This window comes from Malania oleifera, chromosome 12 (assembly GCF_029873635.1).
Source record: "Malania oleifera isolate guangnan ecotype guangnan chromosome 12, ASM2987363v1, whole genome shotgun sequence".
Lineage (NCBI taxonomy): Eukaryota > Viridiplantae > Streptophyta > Magnoliopsida > Santalales > Ximeniaceae > Malania > Malania oleifera.
The window spans coordinates 79,949,897-79,968,082 of NC_080428.1; the positions used below are offsets into that span (position 1 = coordinate 79,949,897).

An 18,186-nucleotide genomic window follows, 5' to 3' on the forward strand; every position below is an offset into this window, starting at 1 on the left:
ACTATATTTTATTATTATTATTTTGTTTTAATATTATATATTTTCATTAATGATATTAATAATTAATCTTTAATTTTATTTTAAGGTTATACATAATAATAATCACAATTATATCATAGCATTGTACAATTTAATACTATTCTATTACTTTTTGTATGTTATAATATTATTACATATAACATAAATATTAATAATAATGATTAAAATATTTTATATTAAAAAATTATTATATTTTATACTCAATAATGTTATAATATTAATATTATTTTTTAGATTTATGTAATATAATATATTATATTATATAACATTACATTAATTTTATTTTTTTATATTTATGTAGTACATATCTTATTATATTATATATATATATATATAATATTATATTATAATATATATATGTGCAAGTATAAAATATTTTTCTATAATATATCATTATTAAATTTTATTATTATATATTTCTAATTGATGATAATAATTATTTATTTTATTTTATTTATTTTTAATATTAAATATAATAATATAATAAATCAATAATCATATTACAAGTATATCATAATATTTAACATTTAATATTGTTCCTACTAATTTTTATATGTTGTACATTATTATTATTATAATATTAATAATGATGATTTAATATTTATATTAAAATATATTATAATATTTTAAATATTACTAATGATATCATAATATTAATATTATTTTTCAATGTAATATATACTATATTATATTAATATAAATTATCATATTATAATAAATACTGTGTTTCAAGGAATGAGATTTGATTCCAGAGTAAAAGTTAGGAATCAAAATGTAGGTAAAAGGGGGAATCCCATTCCTGCATGGAATGGGAATCAGAATGAGATTACTGTAAAACAAACGTTAGGAATGGGAATCAACCATTCCGATTCCAATTCCTAGAGTTGATTCTCAATTACCAAACACCACCTAAGATCAATGGTAAAAAATAGAAAAATATCAGAGTCTAGTGATTCTCTATGACACCATGACACAGTACTTGCCGTCTCGCTGCTTTGACTACTCCCTTCCCTACTAACCTACAGTATCTGTTCCAGTGTAATGTTCCATAATGATCCATGCTCCTCCTGGCCCCAAGTAACCTTACTTCGGACATCAAAATCATTGAAATGAAAATCTGCCTCATAATTAAAAAAAAAAAAAAAAAGTTGCAAGACCTAGTCCACAGGGCTCCCATGTCAAATCAGTGTTCAGGGAGATATAATGTATGCCGCCTTACCTCCACATTTGGAGACTGATTCCATGAATTGAACTTGCGAGCAGTGGTTTTGAGTGTGTAACATCCTTACCATTGGGTCAGGGCTCACTGTGTAGAGAGAGAGAGAGAGAGAGAGAGAGATAGGGAGGGAGGGAGGGAGGGAGAGAGAGTACAAAAATAATGAAGATGAGGTCCATGTGACAATTTAAGCTGCAAGAGATTGATGTAAGATGGGAAACCAACCAGACATTGGATGGATGGATTCAATCCTATTTGCAGTCTGATTCCGAAGAATATAATCAAGGGTGGGTACGACTATTGGGTCCCAAGCCAAAATGTGTTAAACACTCAAATTTAATTAACTAGTTAGGCTTATGTTCATGTGGGATTTGCTTTTAAATAGGTGAGTCTATGGGGTTTGCTTGTATTTTTATTGTTTTTACTCTTTGCTATACATAAGAATGTTGTAATACTGCACAACATTCTCATCATCTTTTTCCTCATCTCACTCTTCTCCATCTCGAATGCCATTTCTCATCAGAAACATTCAGTCTACAGATATCATATCAGGCCAATGGCCAATCTGTGCCAAATTAATCAGCTCCATGCTAGCAGAATGAATTTCAAAGTTCTGATAAGGACATACAAGCATCTTCAAAGACACCAACATCTTTAAATGGTAGTCAGCGCACACGCTGTACAAAAATACTGGTTACAAGTTGCCTTGCTGCTCTAAGCATTTGCCTCTCATCTGATCATATCAGATTGAATTTTCACAACCATCAACAAGGGTCACCCCTACCCCATGATTGAGAGAGCAGAATTTTTTTCCTTCAACTACCACAAGAAGCTGTGCGTGATCAAAAGCAGGAATCCCAAATTAATATCTAATGAAAAAACATGAATCCAAACTGCACTAAGAGAGGAGAACTAACTAAAGCACACAGATTACCTAATGTTATACGAGGACAAACCAAATCCAAAAAATGGAATTGACCAATAAGAGGTAAGATGAATTGAGTAGACTCTCAGATATCGATCATTAAAATTAGTCCATGTACAATGCAATTTCCTTGTATTTGCATGACATGACCAAAATCACATTAAAATTTACAATAGAATACCAGACTCAAGTGAATTAATGTAAGGAAGAGTTCAAATTCAGCCCACTTGTCAAACTCAACAATAATTCAGGCAAGCCATGAACACGAGACACATGAAATTTTCACTAAATTGAAAGAAAATTTCATCCATGGTCAACATCAATCAAGTCCCATCTTAAATATGGTTGCATGTGAGCAGAACTTACAAAACTTAAGATTAAAACTACTTATTAGTCACTTGGAAAGAAGCATCGAAAACGGCATTTTATAACTACTATTGCTGCGATGGTATATAACTTAAATGAATGCATCCATCTCACCTAACAGCCTCTTTTGTCCCACTTGTTTGTTTTATCTGTCTAGCTATTTTCCGTTCATAGCTCTGAAAATCCTGCACCAAAATGACAACTTGGGATTACAATGTCACCAAAAGTAATTCATCAGGTGGTGGCAGTCTATTAATAACCGGGAAAAAAAAAACCCGAACTTTTTAGATTGAAGCGTTCAACACCAAAATCACAAATTTAAGAAATATTCAAATCAATTTGAAATTTTAAGAAAATAATGTAACACCTAGTGTTTGAAAGTTGCATAATAATAACCAAAACAGACAATGTTAGTATAAATCATAAGAGCAAAATGATTTGCAACTTCCAAAAGCTCATATTCAGTGCATCTGCTGTTACCATATTAGACCCTGATCTCAATGCCTGGTTTCTCTTGACTAATTCATTGTAGTTCTGAAGTCTAATTTCCTCTAACTTCAACGCATTTTCTGCAGAATGTAGAATGTTACCTGCCATCACAGAGATGGATTACCACTTGAAATAGATGCTAAATTAGGTAGTTGAATTACCATTAGAAGTCTATTAGCTAACTGCTAGTCTTGCTAAGCAAAGTCCAAGCAGGGTTAAATTAGATATATCACAACTTTCAATACTTTGCATGCTCCAGACTTCACAAGCAATTGTGCTTGAAATCCTAGGATTTGTACCCTTGCGCCATACAATGGCCTCAAGTGATACCACTATGAAAAGAGGGTATAGGGAGAGAATAGTCTGCCAAAACTCTCAATCTCTCCAATTTATAATAAGATATGCAGAACTTCAATCAAGGCCCTAATAACAAGCGACAGATGACTATTCAGAATAATGCAATTGTCAAGCATGCACCTCACATTTTATAATACTTATACTGGTCAAGTTCAGGGCCGCAGCCTGCACTACAAGAACAGGGATGGTAAAAAGGGACATTAATTAATGAGTATAAAGAGATGGTGACTTCAATTAACAAAATGGATGACTTAGATGCAAGGGATATAGAACCATATGACCAGATGGAATCTATGTTCATTGTTGATATGAAAACTTTATGACAGAAAGAAATGATCATCTTGTTTTAAAAAAGAAATGTAGGTTGTTAAACTGTGGAATAGAAATACCTGCTGACTGCAATTTTTTCAGTGTGTCAGAACCAGATCCTCCAAATTGAGCATTCTTAACACTCAAACTTGAATCTGTTTTGTGCACTTGGGTTTCCACCTCTGCCACTTCAGCAGAAGCAGCCCTTTTTGAAATTTCCTTCACTACCTTTTCTGCAGGTTCTTTTACTGTGCTTCTCTCCACTTCTAAAGCAACAATTTTTGCTTCTTCAGCTCTTTTCTTTTCAGCCACAAGTCGAGCCTGCACAAAATAATATCCTATTATTGACAAAATGCAACTTGCAAGTTCGATATTAAGTTTTCATGAGTAAATATGCCAGAACAACTTCATAGGAAATTCAAATTTCCAAAAGGAAGTCATCATGCTAGACTAGTTTACAGATAACAGAAGTGAAGATAGATCGATAGGATGGACTAATTATGAAATAGGAGAACTGCGCAGTTAAACCCATAACATAAGGGAGCAGTTGAAAAAAATAAATAAATGAATACCACAAAGATATATAATCACAAATGCGTCCAAGAAGAATCAACTTCCAGCAGCAAATAAGAAAGAGAAAGAACCAAGTTCAGTAACAAAGGAAAAAAAAAACTTCCACAAGGCACACTTTCAAGATTCAAAAGTCTTTTCCATATCATCACTATATGGAGATCGGGTAAGAGAAATCTCTAAGATCGAGCATAAGCAGATCCATAGACATCTGTATTTTCCACAAAGAAATCATAACTCAGTTTCTGAGCAGAATGTCATATCTCAAATAGCCTTGGCAAGCATACAGGAAGTCTTTTTGGTGACTTCCTCCCCAAGCCTCATTCCAGCTATGTCATTCTGGTTTGGAGTCACATAGCTATCTTTAATTGGAAAAAGCATTCCAATTTTTCCTTTTCATTCTGATTACCCTTTACCAAAAATGGCCTAAATGAAGCAAACAGTAGGAGACACATGAAAAGCTTAAAGCTTGGTATAGAACTGCCCAGGGCTGCCTCACATGGCCACACCATCCCAGATTGTATTGCTTCTTTTTCTTTTTTTTTCTTTTTTTTCTATCCTTGATATTTCCCTTAAAAAAAAATTGTGTTTCTGTGCGCTATCCGAAACATAGGATAAATATTTAGTAGCTGGAAAATATTTTTCAATCAATTATCTTATGATGTAGTTGAGCATAGTTTGAAGCTGACATAAGTAGACTAGTTCATTGATTTTGTAGTTCATAATTTTTCTTTCAATCAGCAAAGAAAGAATAAATTAGAAAGGGGAAGGAGATGCCAATCCAAAGTACAAGAAATCAACCACCCTGAAAAGTGTCACAAAAATGTAAAATTACGTAAAAAATTACATTGATATTGCAGTTCGATGTCTATTTGATTTAATTTTACATATTCTCGCTTGATCTGCATGATAGTTGAATAAAACAATTAGCTAAAAGTGCTATAATTATTCATGCATTTTCTTGATTTATTAGTAACCTTCAGACTTTTTATTCCAGATCTTATGATTTTAAAATAAAAATATAATTACAACCATGGTCTTAAATTTATACGAAATTATCAAAATTTCCACTTTCCGCCACCCTCAAAATCGAAATGGCAACCAGTTTTTGTCTTGCATAATTTGCATCGAAATTTCAACAAATCATCCGAAATTTATCAAAATCTCGAAATTTTATCGTAATTTGTCAAAATTTTAACTATAGTAATAGAATAAGATTTCCTTGGAATTCAAATGTGAGATTTAGACAAGAATTGAAATTCCACTGTTAGTTCATTTTTTTTTTTATTGAAACAAAAGATTATTAATTTGGAAAAGTAAACCAAACACTATTTAAGTATTTATTGACACAAATACTTAATTTAAGTACTTTTCATAATAAGTACTTATTTTTTTAAGACGTTCCAATGGGGGCTTAAGAGCTAGAATGTTGGGATAGAACTATGGTGAGTATTCTAAAGCAGACACTTTAATTCTTGCATGCATGTTATTAAATGTTTAAAGAGACCACTGTTTGAGATATTGAGCCACCGATATAATTTTGCAAGTTTGAATTTTGTAAAGTTTTGAGTTCAGTATACTTGTCCAAGTACTGAAGCCTGAAATTTTTACCAAGTACTGGAAAAGCCAGTTTTAGAAACTTAAAAAGTATGATTTGCAATTTTTCAGGATTTTGATAATATTTAGCTAAACGAAACCGTTTTAACAGATTTTATGAGCAAAGCATGTTTGAGGGAAACTTGGTTCTCTAGCTTTCTGAGATCCTATGGTTAAGGTGGCTAGGTGTTTGGATGGGTGGAAAGGTTCTTTATTTTCTTCAGGTGGCTGCATCACTCTCATTCAAGCTAGTCTTTCTACTATCCTTTTGCATCATTTGTCTTTGCTTAAGACTCCAGGTGGGGCAGTTCAAAAAATTGATAGGATCATGGGGGATTTTCTTCGATCAGCGTAGGTGAGAGAATGGATCATTTGGTTAATGGGGAGGTTGTGTGTAGGTCTAAGAAGCACGCCCCGGGGAAAGAGGGGGGGAGGGGGAGATGAGGTCTTGGTAATTTGATCTCTTAAAACACTGCTCTTTTGGTTGCAGCTTCTGTTAGCGGTGAGCTCCTTTTGGCACAAAGATGTAAGGTCTTAAATTTCAATTTCAACTCAAATTTCGAACCTCCAAAAGTACGGAAATTTTGAAGAAAATTTCGATTTGAAAAAATAACGGAAATCAGTAGTAAAGCATGGAATTCTTTGTGAAACTTCAGAAATGGTTGACAAATATAATAATGTACGCAACAAATATAATAATGTACGCTTTGTGAAACTTTAGAAATGGTTGACAAACATAATAATGTAAGCTTTAGGAAAAATATTTACAAGTTAAATACATCTATGTTGTGTATGAGGTGGAAAAGTTGTAATATAGTATGTGTATCAAACATATTTGTAAGATATTATACAGTAAATATATTCAGCTAATACAAATGAAATTCATAAATCATTTAAATATTATTTATTATACAAATAATGATAATTTAGACATAAATGGTTAAATAAAATCCTGCTATAAGTTTATTTTTTCATATAATTTCAAAAGCATTTGTAATAATATTTTGCTTCGATAAAAATAAATAAAATAAATTAAGATAGAAATTTCACTTCACTCCTAAATCTCTTGTTTGAATTTCAAGGAAATTTCATTGCATATTTAGAATTTCGACAAATTTCGGGATGATTCGTTGAGATTTCAATGGAAATTATGCAAGACAAAAATTGACTGCCATTTCGATTTCGAGGGTGACGGAAACCGGAAATTTCAACGGAAATTTCGACAATTTCATGGAAATTTAAGACCAAGCCTGTCGTTTCTTTCTTTCTAATTCCAGAAGGTGATTTTTTTCCTCGGGATTTTCATTTTAAAGGGATTTGAATAAGAGGGAGATGGAGAATATTTATTTTTTGCTAGTTGTGCTTGTGCTGGAGGATTGCCATATCACTAACAGGAGAGGTGTTGGTTTGAGGGTTTTCGATTCTTCAGTTGATTACTCTTGTCAATCTCTTTTTCCCCTTCTTCATTGCATTTGAGTAGCTAAAGTCCCTTCTAAGATAACATTTGTCTACCAATCTGCTGGAGGCCTTCAATAATTGTCACCTGATTTGAGCTTTTTGTGTTGTAGCAGTTTGGGGACTGATTCTAACTCTTACACTGTTTGTTTGCTTGGGATATGTGGAATAGACTTTTTTTATTATTTGGTGAGGCTTGGCTGCAAAGTCAGTAGAAGAGTTTTGAGTATTTCCTTTTATCTATTTGTTTTCCTTGTTTTTGAGGATTCCACGTCCTTTTGGATGTACTTTCTCCTTTCTGTTCAAATAAAATTTTCTTTTTCTATCAAAAATAATAAGTAAAGCATGCTTGATCAAAAAGGGGGGGGGGGGGTGCCATTTGAACAACTTTTAATTCTTTTAAAATTTGAATTTTATCTATTTTCATTCAATACTTTTATCCAGCATAGGAATATATTCTTTCTTTACATGCAAAATCATAAGTACTAAATAATGTTACGCAGAAGTAAGTTTTCCATTTTGTTTTTTTTAAACTTAGGGAAGAGCATGGTAAAAGACCAGATAACCAACCAATCAAGGTCTATTAACCGAACTACCGAACAGTTCCATCACGTAGAAGCATAAAAGCATCTATGGACCAGTCAAGTAAAAGGAAAGGATTTGTCAAATGATCCCCAGGTAAGTTGTCAGATTTCCTCGTGACTCCTCATACATGTAGATTGAATTTGCAGTTGTACTGATCTTGAGGCATATAGGAACATGTACTTCACTTGTAACTTGTATCATTTGTATTTGCAAATCATATAAAAATAAACTGAATTTGAATGATATGTGTACAAGACAGAACAAGTGATTTTTCATATTAAAAGATGAAATGCATTATGGGTTTGTAAAAAATGGTGCTAAATTAACAAACCTCAGCCTCAGCTTTAATTTTTTCTTGGCGCATCTTTTCTTCTCTAAGAGCTTTTTCTTTTCTTTTGGCCTCTTCAACAGCAGCATCATTTCTTATCTTCCTTTCTTCAATTTGTGACCTGTGCTCATGCTCCCTCTGAACAGCAGTCAAGTGACTATCAAGCGCTTCTGCACTGCAATGTCATAGATAAAATGTCCAAAAAAAAAATGCATGATTATTCGAATTCATTAACCATAAATGAAATGCATAAAAGTAATTTATCACATACAGTGGCGCATGTTTCAAATCCTATTGATAGTTTGATACCAAAACAAAATTTATCATGATCCAGCAATACATACCATTTTCTACCAAAATGAACTACAAAATCAAATAATATAATGCTAAAGTTTCTAATGCTCTCAACACCTCATTCAGAAATTTTTTACAATCATAATGCTCAAAAATCCAACTTCCAATCACAAATGAGAAAGAAAAGATCCAGTATTGCACATAAAATATATTTTGATCAGTCTTAACTCATAGGTCAACTAAAACTAAACTTGTTAATAAAACACGTACCATTTCCACGAAAGCATCCTCATGACATGGTTCTGGAATCAGTGAAAAATAGTTGCTATATTTTGCTAAAATCCTCATCATAAATGTGAACAAAGAAACATTGCAACACAAGTACCCATCAGCATTAAAATACTGTTTGGATTGCACCCAAATAATACTTACTGCGAAAAATACTTCGCCAAAATTATTTTCTTCCGGGGGGGGGGGGGGGGGGGGGGATGTAATGAGGGATTGCTTTTTGGCCATTATAAGTGGTAGCTGTAGAGAGGTGGTGGCAAACATGTAATTTTCACATGTTTTAATGGCAATGTCTTAATTTTAGATAAACTTCCTTCACTCTCTTTTCCCTTCTCTGTTCCTCCCAAGTGTGACCTAGTGCACAGGTGTTCCTCCACTGTTGTGAAACTGGTGAACAAATCAGGTTAAGAGTACAGATACGAGCAGATGGGTGTGCTTCAGTTCCCCTGTCACGTCATCCTCTTTGAGTGAGTCCTCAACGCCCACTGCCTCTGCATCAACACCCCTAAACTCCACGACCTAGTGCATAGGTGTTCCTACTCCTCCACTGTTGTGAACTGCTGAACAAATCAGGTCAAGTACGGGTACGAGTGGAAGGGAGTGTTTCAGATCCCCTGTCAAGTCATCCCTTTCGAGTACATCCTCAATGCCTACTGCCTCGGTGTCGACACCCCTAAACTCTACAAACTCCTCAATGATCAACAGTTCCACTAGGACTGATTTTTAATGAAAGCCCAGATCTCTTTGTTTGACTGTTCTATCAGATCAATAGGAGTTCAGATCTCTCCAATTTTTATCCTCTTACCATGTGTGCTTGCTTTGAGGAAATTTAAGCAGGCAAATGATTAATTAAAACTGTTAATTAATTTTTTTGTTAATCTGTTAAGCAGACATTAAAATTTGTAACTTAAAAAAATATCAATTAAAATGTTAATTAATTTTGTTAATAAGAACATACTAAAATGTTAATTAACATAGCTATTAATTAAATTTTTAACTAGAAAAATAATTAAAATGTTAATTAAAACATTAATATAAAAAATTCAATTAAAGATGTTAGTTTATTTAATAATATTGACATAATTTAATATATGCTGATTGCTGAGAGATAATAATAATATCATCATAACAAATACTTTCTAGATAAGATAAAATTCTATTAAGGACTGAATCAATGTGCAATAAAATGAGGACAAGGTGTCCTCCAAGAACAAAGAGCAACAACCAAACAAATTACACCAGTGCTGCCTTCTAATCCCTTTGAAGGATGGACATCGATGAACCCCAAAAAATCCAAATGAATGGCCCCAAAAAGCAGCCAATAACAACAATCTATCCCATAACAAGCAAGGAAAAGTTGTACAACCCTTGTAAGTTCCTGCACTCCTCTCAATCCAAAGAGTTCATAAGGTAGCAAGAACCATCCCAAATCATAAAACGCAGCCCCTTTCTACCTGGGCCAAAATCCCAATGCCTCACAAACAAGAGATCTCCCACATTTTGAAGTGCCACCCAAACTTCACCAAAGCAAAAGAAGAAAGCATTTCAAAGGTTGGGTTGCCACCTTTCAATGGAGGGAAAGATGAGCATTCGTTTCATTGAACTCGCAGCACATCAAGCACATGTTAGAACTGAGAGACATATAAAGCCTTTTGGTCAGTAATAAATCATGCTTATTAATCTTGTTCAAGGTCATGGTGTAGATGATGGTCTGAATCTTCAAACGGAACTTAGCCTTCCAAATGATGTGGCTCCAAGGAAAAATAGGGAGTGAACCAAAGCGGACAAAACCTCATCGGAGTTGGGACTAGGACCGTTACATTTGGTCTCAGAGCCTCCCTGGGGTAATTATCATGTGAGTGGATCCGCCCTGAGGGTACTATCATGTGAATGGATCTACCCTGAGGGTACCATCACGTGAGTGGATCCTACACAGAGGTGTAAGCCATTTTGACGAGGACGTCAAAGATCAAACGAGGGGGTCTATCACGATCACACATCATATGTGTACTAGGGAGATCACGCACGAGAATGTCAGAAATCGGATGGAAGAGGCTATCATGAACTCACATCGAATGTGTACTAAGGAAAATCATGCTGACAAGGACGTCAAAATTGGACGGGAAACCAAAGCGGTAATATCTCATCGGAGTTGGGCCTAGGACCGTTACATAAGGGGGTTTTAAAAGGGGTAAGAAAAAATATTTTGAAAAAATACCCAAAGAATCACCTTCCCAAACCCTCTCATCTTCCCTATTGAAAGTGATCCAAGGCAGAAAGCAATGCAGTATGCTCATTGACCTATCTTTCATTGAGATTCCTGAAAAGTGTAAGTCCTACGAAAGAAAGCCCCCCCTCAAAAGAAAAGAACGAACCAAATAGGTGCATTGTGAAGGGAATAGTGCTTAAAGAAACAAGGCACCATCATCTCCAAAAATACTTAAAATAAAAGTGATTATTCAATCACCACTTATTTTATGAATACTTATAATCAGCATTCACTTTTAGACACAACCAATCAATATTTATGACTTTGAGTACTTTTCTAATTTAGTACATTTTTGGAAACAATCCCTAAGGACATGATTATCCATATTCTAGCACAAGTATTCAAGAACATCAATGATAATTATTATTCTATTTCTCCTAAATTGAAGAAAATTGGTGACTTTGGACGTGGGGACACCAGCTCATAATCCAGGCGCTACAACCATTACATACTTTAGAGCAACAACATTTTGATAAGATTTCAATATTATTTTTTGTGGGTATTTTATAATTCTTCACAATGTTTTAAAAGGCTCATTGAGACTCACATTGATGCAAGCCATGCCTAAAACGCCTTGAGGCTCAATCTAAAATACCAAATACCAAAAAGGCTAACACAATAGACATTGAAGCTTGCACATTTGGGGTGTGTGATTCTCAAGTTAGATTTGAGTAGAAAATACTAGAAAAGTCTAACTACATGTTTATATAAAAGGAATGTTGTAATATGAGTTGATTTCTTCTTTTTTTTTATAGCAAAAGAGAATCTATTAATGAAAAGAATAATTACAAAGAATGGAGGATAAGAAACCCTCTCGGAAAAAACTGAAAACTAACAAAGAAGCAGAGTTGCGTTAAAGCTGCCTTCCAATCTCTTTGGATATCAGACAGCGATAAAACCTTAAAAAAATCCCAAAAAGAATGTGCCCAAAAAGAGGTGTAAAAAATGACTTTCTCCCAGAGTAGAGAAGGAGGGGCCTTCTTATCTCTGAAAATTCTGTCATTCCTTTCAATCCACATCACCCACAGCACTGAATGTAACTGCGCAGACCCAAAAATTCCTCTCCGTTTCCTAAAACTCTTGAACCTGAACTATACCAAAATAATTGAGACTTGTGTTTTAGCTCTTGAAATTAATTTGAACTTTGTAATATTGTAGCCATATCTTGCCAAAATTTACATAATGAATTCAAATTAGCAATTTTTGAATGGCTAACAAGTAGTTTACAAATTATATTTAATTTCGTTTTTACATTTTATTTGTGATTTTCAAAATTTTTCTTTATTTTTTAAATTACATATTTTTATCCAAAAATAAATCCTCAAAAAGCTTATGCCTCACCTCTTAAGGATTAAAACGCCTCTCCTAATTGATTTTTTATAAATTACAATTCAGAAAAGAAGTTCAGTACAATGCAACTATACAGTTCTAGAATCAACAAGTGGTTGAGCCAAGCAAGAGTAAACTACAAAAATTCATAAAATGTCGAGATGGAAAAGAAAAATAAAGCATGCCTTTACTGAAAAAGGAAACAATCTGGACTGAAGCCTGACAAATTTGGTCTCCACAATAATATTCTTAATCTAAAATAAGAAAATTTTCATACCCAAATCTCAATTATGGCCTCAGGATGATTTCTTAGTGGCACCATTTAATGGATCTCAAAAAATAAAAAGTTAAAAAAAAAAAAGATAAGGCTTCTCCTACCCTATCTCATGCTTTTAACACAATATATCACCAAAACTAACAAAATGCATCCAGTTTAAGCTGGAAGCCAGATGGTTTCCGCTGAAATTCTATGTCCATGGTGTCAGTTATTGTTGGCACTGGCTTTGTGGCCCCTCAAGTCCAATTTGTATGAGCAGAAGCATCCTGTTTCAGTTGATACTTTAACCCATGCATGCAAAAAATACACAAAATGACAACTTGAAAAAAGTTGCAAAACCTACGTACTTATTTTTGTATCATAAATAAAAGAATGTATCAAAAGCATCAAAATATGGAGTCTTACATCTTACGCTGATATTGTGTATCAAGCTTCTTGTCCATTTCGCGCCTTGATTCTGTATACTTCTCAACTCGAACGAGTGAAGAAGTGAATTTGTCACTTCCATTCAATAAATCTGTCTCCAGTGCTGATATTTGGTTTCTAATTTCATCCTGTTTGGTGAAAACAATTACAACTGTAGTGGTCTAACACGATTTATGAAATAATTTTTTTTTTAAAAAAGACATCATTAAAGAGGTGCACAAGCATGTGAAGAAGGGATGAAGCAGGGGGAGGACAGATGGGACAACATTTTATATACAGCTACCTCTATTCATACTACAGGATTGTAACTACATTATCTAGCTGACCATGCTAACTCAAAATAGAGATTATCATGCAAGAGAAGTCCAGAGAATGCTGAAATATTGCCAGAATGCTTGACAAAACATTTCAAATTTGTGACCATGAACAAGCAATCTCACCATGCTTTGAATGTGCCAGTTGAGCGTGTGAGGGACTGGGCCATTGAAGTAGGGTGTGGTATTCTAGATTAGTCTTTGAATTACTTAGGAGTCCCTTTGGGATGGGGGGCAGGGGGGGTAACCCTAGAGTAATAGATTTTTGGAATCCGGTAGTGACAAGGGTGATGAAGAGATTAAGTGGTTGGAAGGGAGTCCTCTTATCTTCTGGGAGTAGAATAACTTTGAACCAGGCTTGTCTTGCTAGCATCTTTGGGGATTGCTAGCAAGTTTGAGAGGATTATGAGAGACTTTTTGTGGTCTAGTGGGGGAAATCATAAGGACCATCTAGTGAGCTGGGATAGATTTGTAGGCCTAACAAGGAGGGGGAGTGGGGTTGGGTCTTGGTAAGCTGGTGTCTAAAACATATCTTTTTTAACTAAATGGCTATGATGCGTCTCTCTAGAAAAATCATCCCTTTGGCATAAAGTAATAAGAAGTAAGTTTGGGGTGGATTAGAACAAGTGGGATTCCAATGTTAATTTAAGATGTCCTTTGGGGAGCTCATGGAGGTCCATTTCTCAAATATACCCTTCTTTGACCCCTCACACTAAACTTGAGGTGAAGAGGGGTTCTCATATCTGCTTTTTGGAAGACCCTTGGCTGGGAAAAGCACCATTTTACACTTCTTTCCCTCGTCTATTTATCTAAGCTCTAAGCAAAATGAATCCATATCTTTCTTTGTTGGTGACTTAAGCAGTCTTTTGATTTCCTGGAATCCCCACTTTAGGAGACCTCCTCCCAATGACAAGGAGATGGTGGAATTGTCATCTTTGTTATCTTTATTGCATGAGAGTAACTTTTCTTCCGGGAGGGATGTTCATTTTTGGTCCTTGGACAAGTCAAGTGTGTATTCTTGCAGATCTTTTTTTTGAATTTTTGATTCATTCCAATTCTTCTTTCCCGCTCTATTTTACTATTTGGAAGGCCAAGGTTCCCCCTACAATAAAGGCTTTCACTTTATTGGTTATGCTTAATAAGATAAATACTAATAACTTGCTGCAAATTAAGAGACCTTTGAAGGCTCTCTCTCCTGATGTATGTATGCTTTGTTACAAGAACTGTGAGACAACTTCTAATCTTCTTTTGCAATGTGAATTTGCTTAGAGGATTTGGAATATGCTTTTTAGTATTGTGGGAAAGAGTTGGGTATGTCCTCCTTTGGTGGAAGACTTGTTAGATATATCTTTGGTAGAAGAAAGGATACGACAACTTTATATAAGTGTGGTTTTTTTTTTTGTGATTTTATGCAGAATATGGATGGAACGTGATACTCAGATATTTTCTTGGAAAAAATTAAACTGGATGTCGGTCTGGAAAATATTCAGTACTCAGCCTCACTGTGGTAGTGTAGTGTGTTGGTCATGGATTTTTCAGAGGGGCAAGCTTTCAGGAGTTTCAAAGAGATTGGAGGAACACACTAGCTTAATGATTTCTTCTCTCTTGGATGTTTTTATTTATCTATTTCTAGATTGTCCTAGTTTTTCATGAGAGATTTCTCATTCTTTCTATTGTAAATTCTTTATCTATTAATGAAATCTTCTTTTGCTATCCCAAAAAGGGAAAAAAAATTCCCTGCTTCCTAAGAAGCATAATAACTTAATTTCTCTAAAACAACCATACCACATCTAAAACAAGATCAGACTCACAAATGTACAAACAAAGCACATCTTCAAATTATTTGGTGGGAGAAAGATAAAGTATTGGAAAGAAGGCAATACAACTAGGATCATAGGACATTTCTTTGTATGCTTGGGCTGCATCTCTTACATTTTTTAAAGGACATACATGTTTGAAACATTGTTTTATACTTACAGAAGAGTCCAATAGCTTCTAAAAATTGTGCAAAGAAGCCTCCTAATCATGTCTCGCTGTATCCTATAATAAAGCTTCTATTTTGTTTTTGTTCCTATTAATTATTCTCCTACATAGGTGTCGACACTAGATTCTGTCCAGGGGGTGCCAACTAATGGGAGTTGCATGGCCATCCCCCAAATAAGAAAATAAGAGGGAAACAAAGACTTCATTTACAAGACATAATGATTTTAAAAGCAGAGTCGCCACCTTTATTTTTTTAGAGAAGGAAAAAGGGCAGCCCAGCTGGGGAAGGGGTGGACCACGATGGGTCTATAGTACACAGCCTTACCTAACATTTTTACAGGAGGCTATTTCCACGGCTCGAACTCGTGACCTCCAAGTCATACAATGACAACTTTACCATTGCACCTAGGCTCTCCTTTTTTTTGAAATGGGAAAACGAAAGAAAAAACCCTACGAGATCTACAAAATAGAAAGAGACACCCTAACACTAGTTTTCAATAGTAATCACCGATCATGATCCAACAGCTGCATAAGTGAATAAAAAAAAAGGGCATAAAATGCCCCCTATATACTTTCTCTTAATCATCAACAAAGTTTGAGCTTCAAGTTCACCTCATTGTTCTAGATGCATTTACAAATTAACACAAGCGTGGTGTAGGCCAATCCAATACTCTCAAGGAGAATGGGATGAATTCTTTACATTAGCTGTTTGGATGTAAGTGTTGCATTGATAAGTGCCTGAGATCCCAAATGCTTACGGGAGATGTGTCCTCTACATAGCATCTTTCGAAGAGTAGACTTATTAAAACATCTATTAACAGCAGTCTCAGAACCATATATATGTTCAGTTGTTTTTTCCTGATAAAAAGGATCTTTCAAACAATATTAAGATGAGTAAAAACGGCTAATTCCCAAATTCTACGAACTTCTGAATCCATAAAAAGAACAAAAAACAGAAAATCAAACCAAAGAAACCACACACCTCAACTCCAAGCCAATGTTCATGAGTTAGCTCAACCAGTGCACCTTCTACTGTTCCTGCTTTGTCCATCAAGTATAACGGCTTTCCAATGGCTGAGCCATACTCAGACTCATCACTGTCACTGAGAACCAAAACAAAAAAAGAACTTGGGAGTAGCACTCACCATCCACTAATATATCAAAGTACAAGTACAAATTGAACATCCATTTGAATCAAAACTTTTCTAGAATTAAAAAGTGTTGCAATGTATCTCATGTAAATTTTCAAAATAAATGAACAAAGCAATCTGAACAGACGAAGGCAACATGTATAACCATAATATGCACCTCAAAGACAGTTCATCACAAGAAAATCGCCTCCCAGCAACTAAGCTTTGATTGTAAACCTCTTGGCCATCACTGTCCATATCATCCAGCTCATCATCCGAGATGTGCATTACAAAAGCATTTGCACTCCTATCAATCTTCCTAACAGGTGAAAACTCACTAGACAAATGGGAAAACAAAATTTTAAAAAAGAAATGACAAAGAAACAAGTAAATGTAGAACAAATGAGAAATTCAACCAATTTAGGAATAAAACCTTTTACCGGGATCTCGTTTTGGTAAAAGGAACGGGAACCAATGAAGATGCATTGAGCGTGTGTTCCAATGCATTAAGTTCCAATAACAGAGTATCAAAACTCCAATCTGGCTTGGGGTCAGCCACAATCCCATTAACATTTTCTGGACCGCGAAGTTCCAATTTGACAGCTCCCCTAAATTTTAGGCGGGGGGAACCACAAGTAAGAACAAACCAAGGGAAAACTGCAGGAACAAAGCATAACTCACATGCTCAACCGCTCGAGACGAGAGCTTCAAATTAAGACCCAATTCGGAACTCCAACTTCTAATAACAACCAGGGTTCATCAAATGCAGTCGACTACGCATCAAATTCATACGAGACTAACGACGTATCTGCAACCAAACCAACGCAAACTCATGAAGTAGAGGGACCGAAACCCTAACCATCTGCACTTCCGAAATTTAGGTGATAAATAGGTGTGTGTGTGTGTGTGAGAGAGAGAGAGAGAGAGGGAGAGAGTGAGTTGCCAGTTGCCACAGACCTTGGTCTATCGATAGATTTTTCTTCGGACTGATCGTCCCAAATGATTTGCTCTACCTGACGAGTGAGCAAACAGATCACAGAATGAAGTAGTGTACAACCCGACGATTCCGTCGCTGATGTTCGTGCGGTTTCCTCGTGCTCCGACCGTGGTATGGTCATGCGTGACCATGTGAAGGAGCGCTTGCGCTCCGCTAATTTGGAAAAGGGCAAAAAATAATTAATAATCCCTTTCTGTAATGAAAAATAAGATTTATGGGACCATCCGCCAACTCATGCTTAAAATAAGTAAGAAATATATAAAAATAAAAATAAAAGATAAAAAGAAGGTGGAAATATTTTGTAAAATGTCGGTTTCATATCATATTGTAATTCTTTTCGTGGTAGTAAAGTTTTTATCTTATCCGCCTGTAGTGTAGAATAGGCATAGTCGAATTACGTAAATTTCTGTCTTGTCTCTATTTATATATTTTCCTATTTATTTTTTACATCTTTTATAACACGTTATGAGTATGAGACTCTAACCAACTAACATATTTCTTTAATTTTTATTTAATTCACGAGACTTAACGTATATCACATTGAAACTACAAATGAAAGCAATAAAGAATTTTTTTGGTAACGCCTCAACCCTTTTATACGAACCCAAAGTACTACTACACATATGGTATACCTATATCTAATA

The 18,186-nt window shown here is 34.7% G+C and overlaps 1 protein-coding gene across 3 annotated transcripts in view; it reads right to left on the minus strand.

The window, feature by feature from the left end:
* The window catches only part of LOC131144294 (mRNA export factor GLE1), a 28,720-nt gene extending 10,973 nt beyond the window's left edge, over positions 1 to 17,747 (minus strand). For 2 of the 3 annotated variants that reach the window (XM_058092849.1, XM_058092848.1), the window contains exons 1-10: positions 17,503 to 17,720; positions 17,227 to 17,353; positions 16,986 to 17,153; positions 16,724 to 16,882; positions 16,398 to 16,518; positions 13,098 to 13,246; positions 8,239 to 8,410; positions 3,782 to 4,022; positions 3,027 to 3,136; positions 2,661 to 2,731 (exon numbers count right to left, since the gene is read on the minus strand). In XM_058092849.1, the coding sequence (XP_057948832.1) occupies positions 2,661 to 2,731; positions 3,027 to 3,136; positions 3,782 to 4,022; positions 8,239 to 8,410; positions 13,098 to 13,246; positions 16,398 to 16,518; positions 16,724 to 16,882; positions 16,986 to 17,153; positions 17,227 to 17,228 (1,193 nt within the window). In that variant the 5' untranslated portion in view covers positions 17,229 to 17,353; positions 17,503 to 17,720. Of the gene's footprint in view, positions 1 to 2,660; positions 2,732 to 3,026; positions 3,137 to 3,781; positions 4,023 to 8,238; positions 8,411 to 13,097; positions 13,247 to 16,397; positions 16,519 to 16,723; positions 16,883 to 16,985; positions 17,154 to 17,226; positions 17,354 to 17,502 lie in introns of all 3 variants that reach the window. The other variant, XM_058092847.1, reaches the window with a different exon arrangement.
* Positions 17,748 to 18,186: the final 439 nt, after the last annotated feature.